This window comes from Camelus ferus, chromosome 13 (assembly GCF_009834535.1).
Source record: "Camelus ferus isolate YT-003-E chromosome 13, BCGSAC_Cfer_1.0, whole genome shotgun sequence".
In the NCBI taxonomy this organism is placed as follows: domain Eukaryota; kingdom Metazoa; phylum Chordata; class Mammalia; order Artiodactyla; family Camelidae; genus Camelus; species Camelus ferus.
The window spans coordinates 45,331,547-45,350,546 of NC_045708.1; the positions used below are offsets into that span (position 1 = coordinate 45,331,547).

Below are 19,000 nucleotides of genomic sequence, written 5' to 3' on the forward strand. Positions count from 1 at the left end.
GTTTGATAAACAAAGGCAGTTATGTGTAATCTGTTTCCTACAGCAGCCCTTAATGTAGAAGTCCAGAGGACAGTGGAGAAAGAGTCAAAATTAGATAGATGTTTATGAGAAAGAAAGAAGAGAAACAAAAGTATGACAAAAGAAAGAACACATGATTCTCAGTAATTTGGGATTGAGTGACTAATGGTGTAGTTGAAACTCTCTCATATGCAAATTAGTATCTTTCTGCAGATTGGTTGATCATTCCTGGCCAAAGGCTAAGAAACATTTAGGGTTGTAAGTCTTGATTTCATTCAGTCATTGTAAGTAAACTGCTGCCCTCAAAGAAACGAATTTTATGGTTCATTTCTACAGAATACCATCTAAGTGGATTCTACTTTTATTCATGTCTTTATCCAATAGAAGAAACTTACTATGTTCATAGCAAAGGGTTTTATTTGGAAGCATATTCACATTTAATTTGATTTTTTAAAGTTCTTAATGTTTCTAGCATTTGAGCTTGGGTAAGTTCAAGGGATTGAGAGAAAAGAGGATGTAGCCAGCATACTCTTGCTGTTACTGTATTTATCCAAGAAAAGCGACCGCCCATTATTGCATTAGGCCAAGAAGCTACAGGCACTAGCCTGTAGAGATGAGGTTTCTGTCTTCCCCATGTCAGAAAAGAATATACACACACACACACAAGGCATCACCCTAGTTTAACAGCTTAGTTTAACTTAAGTTAAAAGACAAAACACATTCATAGTTTCATACATCATTTCATTTCATCCTCACAACCACCATGCTGGGAAGGTATCCTTAATTAGAGGCACAGACTGAGACCAGATCAGCCATGGACTCAGTCCTTCCCCCCTGCGCCAGGTCATTTCTTCTCTGAACCCCCAGAGCAGCAATTACTTTTGAACTATTTCTCTGATTTTATCGCCTATCATTGCAGGGAGGCAGCCGCTGAGGCTGGGTCCTGGGAATGCCACGGGCAACCCTCAGTCTTGCCGGGTATGCTCACCTGCCAGGAAACAACTGCTCCAGGGCAGAGATGCTACAGAGTACCTCTCAGGTGTTGCAGCGTTGCTTTGTTATTGCTGGACCCACCTTCTTGCTAAACTCAAATTCAAAGAGAAAGTGAGCGGCAGAGTCCCTAGTGCTGTTTATCCGGCTCCCCTTCCATTTTTGTCTACAAAGACCATCCCTGCTTTCTTGGAACTCCTAGACCCTTGCTTATTAGCAGGGAGGTTGAGTCTCAGCCAGGAAGCCAGCTCTCTCCAGGTTGGTTTCTATGAGCATCTCAGAACCCCTACTTCAACTCCTCCTGGTTCTAAACCAGAAATAGCCATTTCTTCCTCTCTAGTGTAACTCTATTGGTTGGAAAATCCCTGAGCTCTTTTTGACCTCAGAAATCCCTTTGGTTTTTTCATCAACATGATACGGAGTCCCTTCTGGGTTGGGGACATTTATCTTCATGACACTTTTTACACTGCATTTTTCAAGTCAGAAAAGCAGTTTAGGCAAACCCTAGTTTTTATATTTGAAGAGAATAAATATACATCGGCCATTTCCCACAAAGAGTTGAAAATGATTGCAGAGAAGTCCGAAATCGTGATTATGGAATTCTCGAATCTGTGCCTAGAATCTTTTTAACTGGAATGTTAACTCTAAAGCCTTATCAGAAAATTAAAAAGGTCCAGTTCTCTTGGCCGAGCCTTGTCTCCCTTTCTCCCTTTCTTTGACTTTATAGTAGATCCGAGGAAACTTTTAATACTAGCTAAACCTCCATGTTGCCTGGCCTCTGATCTAAAATGCCTGAGAAAGCAGTACAGATTCCCACTGCAAAACATTCCTTCCCCAAGCCTAGGAAACTAGCATCCTGAGGCCGGCAGAGTTCAGAGGGAGCGCGTGTAAATGAGGCTCAGTTATAAACTCCTGAGGAGTGTTTTATTTAGTTTAAACCTGAACTTGAACTCGTAAACGTGTTCCTGGAGAACAACGCAGAAAGCTGCCACGGTAGGACAGGAAGCCGTATTTCAGTTCAGACAATTCACTTCTTTAAAAGAAAGCAAAGTCTTCAAGTATTTTTTTTTTAACTGAACCACCTTTAGGATGGCACAAGGTGGCATCCCTGCAAGGGTTCTGTGATCGCAGAATCAGAGTGAAGGTAATACCTGTCATTTGAATTTGCCACCATCCCTGCAAAAGGAGCAATAGGATCTCCTCGCCATATGGTGATTTAACAAGAGAAAAGGATATTTAAAGACCCAGTGAACATAAAACTGTCATCCAATCTGTAATTGGTTTCATTAAAATATAATAAAGTGATAGTAGAGGTGTGGAACTGTTCCACATTAGCAGTGTGTGTGTGTGTGTGTGTGTGTGTGTGTGAGTTCTGAGTTTGTTCCTAAATCTGAGTTACTAGGAGAGCACCACCGAGTAGCATTCATCTGAACGCAGAGCAAGTGATGTAGTTCACGTGCTCGATTTTTTATAAGACATATTTGTAAATGTGTCTTTAGTAATCTTTGCTTATGAGATCACCATCTTTAAAGTCATTGCTAAAAAGGTAAAAGTGAGCTGCACTGAATTAAATTTTCTGGGTTGGAATGATACTATCTCTCCTCAAGAAGCATAGATTCCTGACAGGGAAGCCAAGGAGCTCTGATCCCATATATTATGTTTATGTCCAAGTCGTTGATAAGACCCTTGACGGAGACTGTTAATGCCCTGGGATTTCACTTTTGCACAGCTCCCCACCCCAGCCCTACCGAGAAGCTTTCCACTCACCTCCCCTGGAAATATGCGGGAAGAGTCTAATTGTTTGTAGTAGTGAATATTGCTTAGTTGTAAATTTAATCTACAAATTTAGAAGGAAATAAATCTGAACATAAAAAGCATTTGCTGTTTCAGCATTAAAAAAAAAAAAAAGTACTGTCATTTGAAACTGCCAACTCCCCCATGTGGGTTTGTTTTGCAAGTCACGTCTTAACAAAGACAACTTTTGTTGCCATAAAACCCTAAATCCTACCACATTTTTCAGAAGGAGGAGGAAAGCATTGTTTGCTGGTCTCTGGTTTGTGCTTTCGGGGATGTCACAGAAGAGCTTTGACTGGGCTCAGGGCAACCATGCCATTTTTATCCAGGGCAGTTGGCTCCGATGAAACCCTGACCCCATCCCATGACGTCTAGATCACAACAATGTCTCCCAGAATAATGCTGCTTACATTTGAGGCCAGTGTTTCAAAGTTTTATCTCTATGTTTGCTATTTCCTCCCCCAAATAATATAAATAATATTATAATAACTGGCATACTGAGGCTGGCTAAGTAAAGTGGGGTCCCTGAAGTCACACAGACTAAACTTTAGGTCTCAACTTTTTCCGTGATTAAGCTCACTCCACCCTCAGTGAGGGAGATGAACAGTTTTATTGCTGTCAATATCACATCTACACAGTGAAGAAGGAAAAGATGACTCCTGGGCCTGTAAAGTTGAAAAGCAGGTGTTCCTGGAGGGTGAAAGTATGAGGATGGGATCTTTGTCGTGTAATCAGAGCAGCCTGAGTCACAGGGCAGCCAGTGACGGAGCTGAGACTCGAACCCGGGCCCCGACTCACAGTCCGATGCCGAGCTGCATCTCAGTCTGCGCTGGCTCTCTTCTCTCCTGAGCCTGAGAACTGAGATGCTGCAGCCGCCTCCACATTCTGTCCGGAGTCCGCCTCTGCGCCTCCTCATTTCTCTGGCTCACTGCAGAAGCCTCCGTCCCAGCTGCCAGCCGGGCCGGCTGTGTTTGCAGTTGAGTGTGCCCTCTTCCTTCCTTTCTTCATCCATGAATGGAGTAGGGGGACTGCTGGTTTGCACAGCCTTTGAGAGAGTAGAGGTCTGCCCTCATTCCTGACAGGGCTCAAACACAGGTGGAGAGGGAGCGGGAGAGACAGGCTGGAGGGGCAGGAGGAGGCAGGAGACAGGACTGGAACAGACAAGGAGGGAGGACCCTGGACAGTGAACAGAGGAGGATGAAAGGGGTGAGAAGCAAAGACCTGTGCTCGGGCCAAGCAAGGAGGCAGCAGCAGGGGTTGGGATGTGCACAGGTGGCCAGTGCCATCCAGCGCCTAAAGGGCTCCTTGGCTGAAAAGGTTCGTTTGGGAGTTTGTTTCTGGCAAATAGCAGATCTTCTGTCATTCTCTTGCAAGATGTCTCTGGGAGGGTTTTTTAAATCACTGGACTTTTCAGTGTTATTTTCCCTTACTCGACTTTATCTGCCTGCACAATCGGAATGTTAAATTGACGTGATAGATTGACTGTGAACCTGAGTCATGTTTGGGAAGAGCTGCTCAGCTTTGGGGGAAGAGCCAGGAGTGGGAAGCACTCAGTGGCCTGATTATTGTAATGCGGCCACGCTTTGCTGAGCCCCGACCTCCACTCTCACGCCTCTCCTTTTAAACCAGAAAGGTTACCTCCCTGGGCCACCGTTGGGCCAGCCCTAAGTGTGACGGTCTGCACTTGTTAGACAACAGGCATTTAATTAAAATTGGAATCTGATGTGTAGAAAACATACTTTTTTTCATTTCATAGCCCCCCAGGAAGTCACATTCTCTTCCTGCCCTGCTCCTGCTCCTCCACGCTCCCCGCCGCCAAAAATAAAGAAAAGAAAAGAAAGACAGACTTGGGGAAAGATTATTTTAATGTTAAAAATCAGAAATTACAAAGGGCCAGGCTGCCTTCTTTATTTTTGCCTTTGGGGCAGACATGTAGCCCGTAATAAAGCCTGTATTGTATCTTCAGACCAGAACTAGCTTCTTTTTTTTTTTTTTTTTTTTATGGCTAATTTCCCATATGGAAAAGGGGTCGTCTCATTTCAGAGCATGAAAACACAGCATTTGATGGATCTGTAACTCTAAAATCTTTCATCTTACTTTTGTACAGTAGAAGGGGTTGCCTGATGCCTTCTGATATTTGGTTGGACTTAGTGGAATCAAAAAAGTTAAAAAGAACAAGTAATAGACAACAGGGCCTTAGGTGAAAAAAATCAGTGGCAAAACACCGTTGTCATCTCATTTTCCGTGGCCGAGCCGCCCGGTGCACCGTCTCGGCTCCACCCAGAACATTTGGCAGTGCCATCACGGCCAAATAGGTAGGAACTCTGGACGATTTCATCGGGTCCTTGTCCTCTTAATCCCCACGCTGCACCTCAGATCTCAAAAGCAGCTTCCGTGGTGCGGGCTCACTTTAATGGATAGAATCTATTTTTCATGAAAAAGCAGGAAATAAGCTGTCTCTTTCATAAAAAGATTTACAAAATGTAATCATTGTTGAAATATTCCCTTTGAACTGCCGTGTCCACGGGGGTCTCCGGCTCCCAGAGTCGTGCTTCATTAGAACCCCCTCACAAGCGACTCCAGAAGGGCAGGTACACTGGTGGTGCCCGGCTTTGATGTCTTGAATGAATGAAAGAAAAGCACAATAAAAAAGAGCTGTTGATCAAGCATAAAATACTCTTTAAGCTGACAGAATGGCAGCGTTAACACACTCTAAGCTGCTTTTCGTTTTTCCCTTTTTTCCTCACATTTTCCTGTGCTTTGTGTACAGTGGGGGTTTGTATTTTATAAGAAGTCTCTGATCTATGTAGTATGCCATTCACTAACAAAAACCAAAATAGGATTGTTTCTGTCCGACTTGGTTGCCTGACTGCTCCCTCCCGCCCCACCCCATCCCCTCTCCCCCTCGCCCCCAGCTTCCAAGGCGTGCAGTTCAGCCTTGCAAGGCAAGGGCCCAAATGCCTTTCATAAACTTGAGCCAGTTCCTTTTGAGCAGTTGGTTTCGCTGCTCTGATTTTAATACCACAATTAAAGACAGATTTTTATTTTCTCAAGAACTTTCTCTTGCAACTGGAGAAATGGAACTAAAGCAGCTACTACTTTTAACAAAGAAATTATATCATGAAGTAAGAGAACGTCGCCTTGGTGAGCAATTCCTTTCCAGAGGCACTGGTCCTCCGTAGGCCTCACATGGACCTTAAGGCCTGTACACACTTTACAGTTAGAGAAGCTGTCGACTCTGGCTTGCTGGGTTTCCCTACTCCTCTCGCTCTCCAGGCATTCAGGCCCCACAAAAACTGATAAAGCTGTCATCTCTATTTCTCGTAGTCGAAAACTGAGACCTAGGAGTGCTAACTTACCAAAGATCATTGAGTGCATAACAGTGTACTAGTGAAACGGTGGGATTCTGTAAACTCCGACCCCAGTGCTCTTGCTCTTACCGCTGTCCATCCAGCCCTCCGGGAAGTCTGCAGGGCACACGGAAGTGGGCCAGAGCGCAGTTCTTAATTCAGAAGTCTTTGGTTTCACGAGGTGAAAGATGACTTGATTTAAAAAAAAAAAAAAAAAAAAAAAAGGGAGACCAAAAAAGAAAGAATTTACTTGGTGGTGAGGCAGACACTTGGGCAAGTTGGAATACGGTGAAAGCGTCAGACTTTGGAACAACAGTCGGAATAATTGGATTGTGTATGCACTCTCAAGGTTTGGAGGTGCTGGATGGCTTATTGGGTAAAAAGATTAGTGTTTTCCCGTCTTGAGGTTTGAACCAAACAGAGGTCTTGGCTGGGAGCAACACGGTCACTCTCCAGGGAGTGGTGGTTTGGACAACTCTTCTGTGCTCGTAGTAAGTAGGCAACGGTCCATGTTACAAAACTATTGCACATGCTACAGACGCAATTGGCCACAGTTGGCCCGTCACAATAGCTCTTCAATCGGAACTGCTCCAGGCGGCTTGTGGAGACCTGTGTCTCCCTGCGGGGAGCACCTGTCACTTGGAGAGACCTGGACATGCGGCGTGAGCATGAATGGGACACAGCCATGCCAGTAGTCATCCATCTCACTACCTTGTTGGAGGAACAGACACTAGGCTCTGGGAACCTTCGAGACACCTCGTTTCTTCCTTCCTTTATTCAACAGTATTTATTAAGCCACCAGGCAAGACACTGGGGCTGCCACATGCAAGAAGATAGTCCATTTTCTTGGGGAGAAAACAGGTAATTACAGTTCAGTGACTGTGACAGAGGTAGACCCCAGGACTAAAGACCTGCAGAAAGACCCCTGGGAAGAAGGGACTGCTAATCTGAGACCACAAGGACCAGTGAGTGTTAGCCAAGCCAAGGAGAGGGGGACAGCCTGTGCCAAGGCCCAGCAGGGAGAAAGCATTTGGCTTTGGGAGATCTGGAAGAACTTTAACAGCACAAGTGTTGAATACAAGCAGTGAAAAGATAAGGCCACAAAGGTAAGCGGGGCCAATCATGGCCCATTAATGTTTTAATAGTTTCCTGTACAATAAACAACTCTTGGTTTAGCATTATTGAAAACTGGCTTTCTTTAATTAACAAAATCAGCCAAGAAAAATGACTGCAGAGATCAAAGCCCGTGGCTGGCAATACCAATAATTGACACCTGGGTACAGCATGGCCCCTTTGTCAGAAGAAACCGGTGTCAGAAACTGCTGTCCCTCATGTCATGCAGAATGTCCCTCCCGGTAGTCCTCTGGGGGCCCGAGGACAGAGACCTCGCTTACCTGGAGTCACAAAGCTAGTCAGTGGGAGAAGTGGGACTCGGTTCTGGGTCCGTCGGACATTGGATGCTCAGCCTCATCTGTCGACATCAGTTTTTAAAGATCCGACTGTGAGAAAAGCCAGGTAGCTGGTATTTTGAAGGATACAGAAGTCTAAAACCAGAGCCTTCTTTTTGCAGGACAACTTCACGAGAGCAGGGACCATGTTTGTTGTCCTCGTTACATCCGCAGAGCCTGGCACACAGAGCACACCATAGGATGCTAGGGCTTGCTAAGTGAGTGAAGAAATGCTCCCGAGTGGTGGATTCTAATGTGGGAAGCTCAGAGGCCCTGTCCCTCTCCATGGTATTGGAAGGGGGTTGGGGGAGGCTACTAGGCTTCTAGCTAACTTGCCAAAGACAACTCATTTGGGCTAAACAGTGGGCTCTAGCTCGTCCAAACAAGAGCAGGAAGCCAAAAATGACTGACTGGATTAGGGTGACCCAGCAGAGATAGCATCTCCTCAAGAGAGAAGTCAAAACGTTGACCGCAACTCTTGCAGTATTGGTTGGCAACATCCTCTCTGGGGGCTGATGGAGTAGGAAGGAGAGGGGAGTGGGGCCTGCTGGCTGAGTGGGGGCAGAGGCCTCCCTGTATTTGCCTGTTTCTGTGTTCTGTGCGGGAATGTCCTTAAATAACCCACCTTGCCTGGAGAAGAAAATGGAGTGTCACACCCAGTTCTGGATTCCACATTAACAACCTCCTTCCGCAGTGTTCAACTTTGCCCTTGAGGCCTTTTGTTTAACTTTTTAATTTGAAAAACAGATTCTGCCGCGTCACAGTCTGTTCCGCCCTCCCAACTCCCCCCCAGCACCCTCGCCTTTTTTTTTTTTTTTGGTTAAAGTAAAATACAGCTATCTCAAACAGACTTGTATTTCCTTTTGTTTCTTAAATATACATCCTGCCCTCTTAGTGGAAAGAGTATATTAAAAGCTTTTTGAAAAAGTTGTTATTCGCACTAGCATGTTCGTTGTTAAGGAAGACTGTTGAGTCTTCTTCATCAGCCTTGTCTTAAACACCCCCGTGACCAAATTTTGGGGAAATAGCCTCAATTTCCTAATTGCTCTCCCTGCGACTTAGGAAAGGAAAGAGTTGGCCACTGCCAGAGGTACCACCGCAGGCTTCCTGCTTAGGATGCAGCCGGAGAGATATTGTTTATGGTTCATAAAACCTGACTACCGTGAGTATTCCAGAATCCTGGCAGAATGGGATTCGAACTTTCACGGAGCCGTAAATTAAGGGGCGGGAAGTGTGATAAAACTCCTTAGAGAACGATGAGGGGAAAAAAAAGTCGCACTGCAATGGTTAAATGAAATTTTATAAGCACATTCAGTGTGGAGCTGTTTTGCATTACATGAGTTGAATACCTTAGAGACGCCACATCTGCAGGCACTTTATTAAATCCTTAGTCAGCACTTTCCAACCTGATGAGATTACTTCTTCATTGACTGGAGAAAGGAAAGCTGAGCTCTGGTCCTGGACTGCAGATTTCTTTTGATGTTTCACCTTGAGCACTGAGAGAGGACAATTACCCCCCTTCCGGCACACCCCACCCCCACCCTCCCAACAATTCCCAAACTGTAGAAATTGTGAACGTAACAGACTAATTTTACTGAACTCGAACCTTTGTGGGAGTGTGGATTTATGGACCTCCAAAACAACCGTGGCTGAGAGTTCCCAAGGAGAAAACAGATCAAAGCTCTGTGTTTACTTCCTTAATGTAAACGTACCAAGATAACATCGTCCTATATTCTACTGTAATATTGGAACTCCCTGAAGATAAGGGACAGAGACTCCTTTGTAGTCCATCTGGATACAGTAGGTTAGATTAAAGGGCTATACAATATGAAGGCAGAAAATATAGGAAATGTAAGCTTATATCAGTAAATATCTGAGGATAATTTTTTGACTCCCCATAAATGAATTTCGTTTAATGTAGCAACGTTTTCCCAGTGATTTGCTCCTCAACCACAATTTAACAATCTCAGATTTCTTTCATATTTTTCTTGTATGACCCAAGAAGACAATGCCCAGAATTATTCATCAAGTAAAATGTTTTGAAATTTGGACCGTTTGTATAACAGATTTTATAAGAAAATATCACAAGAGAAAAAAAAAGGGCTTTTCCAAATATTATCTTGTCCATTTGACGTTATTCATAGTTCATGGAAGTTTTTAGAAAGCGAGTGGCTTACACACATGTGGCTGTCATGCTCATCATAACAGAATTAGGGGCTTCTTCAGCTACAAACCATGCAGTGATATGGATGGGTGAATTTTTTTTTTTTTTTTTTTTAGTATTATCATTGTTTATCTGCCATCTCTAGGAATAAATGATTTAATCAGAGTCCTCATTCCAAAAAAAAAAAAAATTCCCTGTGTAGTTCCCCTAACCAGCTGACTTCCCATCCTGGAAAGCCTTGGTCAAGTAGCTGGGTTAATTGTCATGAAGATTAGTGCTATGTTGAAATAAGGACTAATGGTCAAATTACAGGAGTGAAAAAGTTTAAGAATAGGTTTTGGTTTGGGCCTGAAAGGGTTAATTAAGCTTTTTTCACGGGTTATTAAAGACCCCCAACCCAGGCCTTCAGGAGTCATATTGACACCCCACCCCAGGACAACTCGCTCCTCTAGTGACATGTTGCTGGTCAGAGCACAATAGCCTTCTGTGTCTGCAAATCATTGCTAAAATCATCTCAAGGAAAAAAAAAGTTTGAAAGCTTTAACGTTAGACAAAAGCCCAAGAGCTGCAGTGCGCAGCTCAAAAACCCAGAGTCAGCAACTTCTATTGATTAAAAACTAACCTTTAAAGTAACTCTGAGAGTGTGTGGTTAGCATTTAAATTTAAACATGTCATGAGTTGATTTGTGTTACTGAATACCAACTCAGAAGGAGTAACATTCACATCGCATTTTTTTTTCTAATTCCCTTAAGCAGCTAAAGTATTTCATGAAATGTCAATAGGGCAAAAAGAAAAGAGGGGGGGCAATGCTGGGCCTTGTAGTTTTCTTTCCCATGCAAATATTCACACACACACCCCCCCGCAAAAAAAAGAAAAGTGTGGAGAGTGAAACACAATAATTAGTCCTTTGTCTAACTTTCCCAAGTGCCCAAGAAAGACAGATTAATTAAATATACAACAGTGTTGGTTTTTGGAGTGGGGGTCTTGCTTGCTGTGTAGGTCATAAATTAGGCAGAATAAATACTTCAATGTGTTTGCAGTGGGCCTGCTACGTCAGAGCCACTGGAAGGTTGGTGGGAGGAGAGCGGAGGGTTTCTTGCTAATGATAGTCACGTCTGGGTCTGTCTGGTTGCTCGTAGCAACCAGACATGATGTAACACCAGGATGAACTTGAACTTGGGGGACTTGAAAAGAGAACAATAGACCAGAGCAATCAATAAAGCCTATTTCAGTGAAGGATTACAGAGCTGCTCTGGGGTAACCTTGTCGGCAAGGCACACACTGAATAGTAAGATGTGTGAAGAAACTTTTTCCCCCCCTTTTTTGCTTTTTAAGAGGAGTGTAGAAGCACTGCAGATTTTTGTAGTGCACTGAGGTTGTGTCCAGCAAGTGTGGTGTGGAAAACTGCTCCCCCTGCTGACTCACTGGGTCCCAGGCGCTCGCTTCTAGAACGACAGCGACGCAGTGTCAGATTTAAGAAGCCTGGAATTTCACAACTGACTTCGAAAGTGTGAGAACAGACATTGCGAGCGTTCTTTGCCGCACCCAGAGTTCCAGGCTGTTTCGTTAGAGAGCACGGCTCTGCCTCGGATCCGGGATCCGAGTCAGCTGTGCGAGAGGCTGACTAGAAACACGGTTCCGAGTCTGCTTCCCTCTCCCCCCACCCCACCTCTTCTTTCTTTTGTCCGGTTTGATTTGGGCCTTGTGTATTTGCCAGGATGATTTCCTTTCAGGACACAAGAGGCTTTATTGTGTTCCTCAAAGCATGTGGTCAAAGAATAACATCTAAAAGTAGACAGGATGAGTAGTTTTTCGGTTCAGGCTTAGGTTTTTTGTTTTTTTTTTTTTCCCCGAGTCCTCTGGAAATCAAAGGTAGCTTGTGTGACCAGGAAATCTTATCCCAGCCTCCATGTAACCCTCACTTGGCCATTCATCCCTGGGACCAAACGAGTCCTTGCCTTACATACCTCATTGAATCTCTCGGACATGGACGAGCCTTCATCTGGCTGAATCCACCCAAATGTAATCCTTTCTGATGCTGTCAGCTCAGAGATTTCAGAACCATTCTCTTCTGCTAGAGGCTGATGATTTTAATGTGAATAATGATAAATGTGGTGAATTTGACAGGGTGTCTCTGGAGAAACATTGGCAAAAGCCACGTACTTTTTTAATTTTACCTGAGAAACTGACTCTGATGTTAGACCCATAATTGGTCACTTATTTTAGCTAAAAGAGAAAAAAGGGCCAGTGAATAAAGTGATCTATCACCAGACTGTTGCCCAAAGCTAATCACTTAAGGATTTATGAGAAGAAAAGGTAACTGGTCACTGGGCCAAGCAAGTACATGGAAGGCTCTAAATAAATGTCGAATGAGCAAAAGCATGAACAAGGGCTATGTAGATGGCCTCATTTTTTTCCTTTGGACCTCACGGTAGCTAGTAAGGTGAAATCTTGGTACTTGATTATTCTATGTCATTTTGGAAAACAATATTTTAGAAATACCAAGCTGACAGGAACATTTTACGTCATAAAATCTACCTCATGCACATTGAGTGTAAGAGAGATGCTGTGACTTGTCCAGAGTCCCCCAGGACTCTTGGTGCAGCAGTTTTTCTCCTTCAGCTCTGCTTACTCTTACATCACTGCTGATCACCTGTGGAGAGAATGTTGCAGTGACAGGAGATGTTGTGAAACTCATCAGAGAAGACATTTATCACCACACAAAACCTCTCCCCTCACCCATTCTCCATTCACTCAACTCTTGTTGAGATGCTTCTATTCCAGGCACTGTGCTAGGTGCTGATGATTTAATACAAAAAAAAAAACAAAACAGGTGATCATCAACTACCCTTCAATAAAAAAATTTTAAAAAGAGAAAAACACCAGGTGATCAACCTTCCTGCTGCCCTCACCAGACTGCAAAACCCGTATACGTATTTCAAATGGACATTAATGCTTTATTTTGTAAGACACGCTCAGAACATTGGCAAGCTCCAACAAAGAAGGTGAATTTCAATTCCAGAGATGTAAGATCAGTTTCGGCATCTCATGATTTACTGTTTGTCATTCCTTTACTTTCCCCAGCGATTCCCCCCTTCTCCCCCAACGTGGATCTTGATCTCACAGTTGGAAGGGCAACTTTTAAAGTACGTTATTTTCCAAATTGTACCTCTAATTGCACTTTTCCTTTTGTCTTCCAGTCCTGGTACCTGGGATAAAAGTCGCAGCGTCCCACCATCCACCAGACAGACCACCTGACCCCTTCTCAACTCTGTAACATGGACGCATCCTCAACCCAGCGCGGTTACAACTTCACTGTCACTGGAAGGGGAGAATCAAATCAACTTGTACATGGAAACAGCGAGCATTATGGTCCAACAGCAAAGGCCATAACCTTTTGGGATTTTTTTTTTTAATACTTTAGGGACAGTTGTAATTTTCTCATATGGTGCTGGAAATGGTTGGGCTTTGTAACATTTGAAGTGTTTCCGTGGTAGCGTGAGCATTAGGTGATGCGGCTGGAGAAGGTCTACCCTTGCTCACTGACTTCCCGTTGTAACACACTTTCCTTACAGAGCCTGGCTGTTTCACAGTATTTCATGAATTTACCCACACAGGTGTGAGCCTCCTTGAGCAATCAGGAGGCACATGGAGAACTAAATCTTTTGTAGTAGCTGAGATCTGCAATATATAACTTACGGGACAGTCAAAGGGCAATGTTTTTCTGTAACATATTGGAAAAAGAAAATGCAGTTATGTTCCTTTTTTATTTTTTTCTTTTAGTTTGGTTGGTTCAGCAGTCAGCAGTTAAATATATCACGTGGCCCGCAAGGACAGTGAATCCACTCACGTTGCAGAACAATTCCGAAAATGGCATACTACTACTACTATTCAGTTTTTTAAAAGTTTTGAAATGCTGCACTTACATTCAAAAAAAAAACATTTTTTCAACAATTTCAACAATGACACACAAATTCACTTGGAAATGGGGACGATGGTCTGTTTTGACAGAAACTGACAGGAATCAATCAAAACAATCGAATTTTGAATTGAGTAAAGTGCAATTTCATTGGATAGCTAAATATCTTTGTAAGATAGAGATTGTTGAAAATTCTATTTTTGTTTTTCAAGTCCTTCCACCCCAGGACTCTAAATTATTGGGGTAAAAAACAGCCTTGCAAGAAAAAGGGGAGCTATTTTTGCTTTTTATGTTTTTTATTGTTAAACTTGTATCCCTTTAAAAACTGAAGGAAAATTTAAAAAAAAAAAACAAACAAATCTAATGGTGCTTTTACCACAATATGTTAACTACATTAAATGCTAATTAATTATTTTCTGTTATCAAAGCACATAACTAAAATGAAATCATGGTATCTGTTAATTTTATAAGCTAGAAGTCACAATAATGGATTATGCCAATTCTGAAAATTTTTACATGTATCCGGCAACATAGGATTTATCAGTTATCAGACACTTCATTGTACCAGAGATTGTCCAGAAATTTTAAAGACCTTTGCGCCCCTGACCTGGGCTATGGGAAAATAATATTAATAATAATAATAATGAAACCAATACTGACACAAATGCTGGTGCCCATTCAGATCAAGGGTACCTGTTAGGGAAAAAAAAAAAAGTTTGCACCCCCAAATGTCCTGTATCTTATGTAAAAAAAAAAAAAAAAAAAAAAAAAAAAAAAAAACCACAAAAAGCAAACAAAAAAACAACAAAAAAAGTGCAAGTGATTTTTCTACCAGACAGCGAAGCACCCCTTTGCTTCCCATGCAACTTCAAGAAGGTTTCCTATACTATACATATATATACGTTCTGGTTGGCAAGCCCTGCTGATCAGAGAAAGTCTCTGCATGTTCTAGTGTTAGTAACTAATTTTTATATAGTTAACGTAGGATAAAGTAGAGTGCATTAAGACACAATATTGTAATCCCTACTCTAGGCACTTGCCTTTAAACTATGTTTTTCAGCCCTTCAGAAGGGTTCTACTACTGTCCTATACAATCAAGTAACTGAAATTCTTGGGAAGACACTTTGCTCCTCATCTTTCTCCCCCCGAAACAATGTTGTTTTGTTTTGTTTTTTTTCCTTAATTTGCACGAAAACAAAAAATTCCATATCAATGTGCCTTGCCCTGGATAGCGATTATTTGTGGAATTGTTGCACATGCTCCTCTATTGAAAGGGGTTTTTCCCTAGTCAAGCATTTGGAGACACTTTTTGTAAATGTGACTTTTATGTCAGCCATCGTCAGTTTCAACATCTAGAACTAAATAGAGAGTTAGTTGTTCCGCAGATAGGAATAGTCTTTATTGTCCTCTGTGGTCAGTGGCAGTGCTATTCTGAGATCTATAGATGCTTAGAATATCAGTATTTTGGATGTTGCTGCATTTTACGATTTATTTGGAGTCTTCCTTTATTCCCCCCTCCCCCAGATATATGAAAATATGCAATACCTGCTTATATCGTGTAGAAAAGCTTAGCGATGATTAATTTTTCTTTTATTTTTTTTATTTGACCAAAGTCGGTGCTGCACTTGACGCAGTGTGTTTTAGGTGTCTGTCTTTGTACTTTTTTTTGGTGATTTTTGAATGCACGTGCGCAGGAAGGGCTCCTCTTAGAGAAGCAGTCAAACTGTGAAGCACTAAGCTGACCCTGCTTCAAGCAATTTTGTTTTTACAACTGTTCCTTTCACAAGCAAGCCTTAAAAAAAAAAAAAAAAAAAAGACAACTTCCCTTTTCTTCAGCTCCCACACCCCATTTTTCTTAGCAGACTGCAGTCAATCCACATTCAATACAAAGTATATAATGCCCATTTTTATATGCACGTTTTTAAACTTCCAAGTTCTGAAAATTGTTTACTGGTTCTCTCTATTTAAGGAAAAAAAAATAAAATAAAACATTTTGGATTTTCATATGTGTCTGATAAGTGGTTGAATAGTCGTTTGGCGCTGTTGTATGGTGTGATTGTCAGTATATGGTGTCACTTCCTCTAGCCAGCCAGCATACTTTGCCTTCCCCTATAGCACTTAGCTGGGCATTACTTTATTATGACATATGTGCACTAAAAAAAGAAAAAAGAAAAAAAAAAAAAAGAAAAAAAATAGCAGCTTTCAGTGCTTCACAGTGAAGGGAAAAAAGCCTAGACAAACATTTTGTCAGAACCTTGCGATAAGCCAAGGTATTACCAGTAAATTGGTTGTATATACGATAAAATTGCACCCTTTTTTTAAAACAAAACAAACTAAGCAATAGTTTGGGCAGTTTTAGTTGTTTTTAGTGAGCATGTTGTAGTCATGACTGCAAAGAGAGAGATTAACTGCCCACTCAGAAGATATGTAATTTGTATTGTTGTATAGTTTTATTGATTACACTGATTTATTCTACCCTATTTTATAATGCAGGACTTTTGTAATGTTGTTTAAATGAGGAAAAAATTTCTGTCAAATTAGCCTAGTGAAATTTCTGATTGTTCATTATAAAGGCAGCGTTCATAGAATGGCTTTTCTTTCTTTCCCACCCCTCCCTCCCTTTGGGAACTGGATTTAAGTTTAAAACTTTCCTGTTTCCTTTTTTTTTTTTTTGTAAGTATTTAAATACAGTTATTTTTTTTTCTCTCAATGGTATAGCATATTCCTATGCTTGAGAAGTATAGGTCTACTGAAAAACCATTGTAAATGGACGTTACAGGTATGCTGTATTTTTGAAGGTATTTTGTTGTATTAAGTTGATAAAGCTAAAATTAGGGAACTCTGAACAGATTTGCAGGAAAAAAAATGTTTTAAAGGCTTTAAAACATTAGGGAGGCAGTCTAGGGTGATAACGAACAGGGGTTAAGTATTAAACACACTAAGTTATATTTTTGTTCATGTTTCATTGTCCAGAAAGCAGCAGGAAACTGTAGTTCAGTTGTGATCAAGCAGGAAAAAAAGAAACACCAACAATACGAGTGTTTAACCTTTTTAGACTCGAAGTCAAGCGAAGATGTGTAAGGAAGACTTTGCTACCCGGGGTGTGTAGACTGACAGACGGAGGCCGTCCGTGTTTGAAGGCCCAGCCCTTGATTCTGAGACACGTTTGAACTTTCTCCTCTCCCATCAAATGGCATTAACAATATTGGCAAAGATAAGTCCCTCAGATAACTCTCCATTTTCTTCCCCCTTTGGGAACTGAAGTCAGAGGCACAAACACTAAATCATATCATTTTTCTGTATACTTCTTTTTTCTGGCCTGTCCCCCTGCCACTAAAACGCTCCTTGTCTGATCACTCGTGGGCAGAGGCCCTCTCCCCAGTGCCACTCTCTCCATCCCAGGGCCTTTTTCTTTCCTTTGAGATTCAAACTAACTGTTCTGTTTCTTCGCCCCCTGGCATGACAGTTACTCAGTGTCAGCCCCCCCCTCAAACCCCCACCCCGCAGTCAGGCCTGGGCTCCGGGCACCCGAGGTCCCCTTCCCAAAGCTTGTAGGCATCACACTCTGACAGTCGAAGTGTAAAGGAACCCAAATGTCCCAGGGGCATGGGATTCAGGGAGCCCACCGCAAGATGCAAGACCCATCTCAAAAAGTTTGTCCCTCACTTTGCAAACCCTTATCCTCATAGGCTTTGAACTCTGTAGTTACGGTGTCATAAAGTATTTATGAAATCTGGATTAAGAAAAAAAAATTTTTTTCCTCATGATATTTTTCTTGGGGGGAGGGGTTTCTAAGAATGGTGCTTCACTGCCCTTGGCATCATGTCTCTGGAAATACCTTTTTGTCCCTAGTTGGTGGTGGTCTCCCTCTCTCTCTTCTCTTTCTCTCTTTCTTTCCTTCTTTCTTCTTTTCCTGGTAGCAGGCCTCCACAGAACAAGTTTAAAACACAACTGGCATGGTAATGTAAGGAGAGCTTCAGTGGCACCTCACCCCCCACCCCCCGAGATCTGTCGTAAGTCACAGACAGTCTCATGAGGCTGCCCGGCCCGCCGGCGCAGCTTCCGTTCAAATCCGCTTCCAAGGCCAATTTCGTCCTGAAGTCAATGCATGTATTTACTGTTTGACAGTAAACCCCGCTCTGCCTTTTCCACGTCCAAGGCTGTGCATTCGTCTAATTAGTGTCGTGTATGTTTTCCTTTTATTTTTTCCAATAAAAAAAGCAGTGGGATGAAAATTGCTTTGATATATAGCAGGTAACATTGAAGCTATTCCATAGCACTTAACTGTAGTGAATACTGTGTCACCAATTCTGAAATCAATTTAATGTTTAATGCAAATCCATTACATGGTGCTATTACAGGCTGACAAAATGATTTACACAAATGTGACAACTTGGGCTCAATTCACTCTGCTTTCCAACAGTGTAAATGCATAGCAGTGTTTATCTGCATGAGAACTATGCACTAATCTATCCGAAGAAAAAAAAAACTATATCAACTTTGGTATCTTCTTTCCGTTTACTTCAATCCTTGCCTTTTTGGTCATTGTTATAATGCCAGCTTTAGGACAGAAAGAATTATAAGAAAACCAGCATAATACCTGATATATTAAAATGTAGTGCCTGTGAAATCTGTATTATATTGCTCTTCTGAAGTAAGATTTTTCTACACCGGTAGCCTTCGCTGTCTGTCAGTCAGGACCTTCTGGTATAGGTGATGTAAAATAACCGTACAATATTAATGCATGCGATTCCATAATGCTTAGTGAACTGTATGAATATTACTCAAAATTATGTTAGTCTTTTTTTCTGACTTGGTTCTTGTCAACTAGGTTTAAAGGTATTTCACTGAGGAACGCAAATTCTGTCTTTCTTGATTTCGGCTGTTTTCAGTATTTTGGAGGTATACATTTACTTAAATTCAGTATTACTTGTGTTTTTGTTTTCGTTTTTGTTTTTTGTTTTCTTTTTCTAGGGGACAAGCATGGGTGTTTGATTTCAGAAATCAGTCCCTGGCAAGACTTTTGTCTCAAAACGACCATTTAAATTTCAAGAACTCTGCTCCGAAGACACTGAGAACCTTTCCAAGTGAGGGGCGTTTTCCTTCACCCTCGACTGAAGCTTTGCTGACCCTCTAGCGTTTTCTTAATGGACAGTGTTCAGCCAGGTACCCATGCTTGATCTGTCTTCACACCAGACTTCCTCATAGTAAAAGAGAAAAAAAAATGAAAAAAAAATCTTTACAAAATCACGTGGCTATTTAGTTTCATGCACAGTTGCAATATTTTCTTCAAAGATAAAACTCTGTACAAACTTTG

At 42.0% G+C, this 19,000-nt stretch overlaps 1 protein-coding gene and 1 long non-coding RNA gene across 5 annotated transcripts in view; one reads left to right on the forward strand and one right to left on the reverse strand.

The window, feature by feature from the left end:
• The window catches only part of NFIA (nuclear factor I A), a 340,770-nt gene extending 324,903 nt beyond the window's left edge, over nucleotides 1-15,867 (forward strand). For all 4 annotated transcript variants that reach the window (XM_032494423.1, XM_032494424.1, XM_032494425.1 and 1 more), the window contains one exon: nucleotides 12,965-15,867. In XM_032494423.1, the coding sequence (XP_032350314.1) occupies nucleotides 12,965-12,982 (18 nt within the window). In that variant the 3' untranslated portion in view covers nucleotides 12,983-15,867. The remainder of the gene's footprint in view (nucleotides 1-12,964) is intronic.
• Nucleotides 4,650-8,148, reverse strand: LOC116668038. Its single transcript, XR_004325094.1, has 3 exons — nucleotides 7,547-8,148; nucleotides 6,162-6,344; nucleotides 4,650-5,421 (listed from the first exon to the last, which is right to left on the reverse strand). It is a non-coding gene; the product is annotated as an uncharacterized LOC116668038 (long non-coding RNA).
• Nucleotides 15,868-19,000: the final 3,133 nt, after the last annotated feature.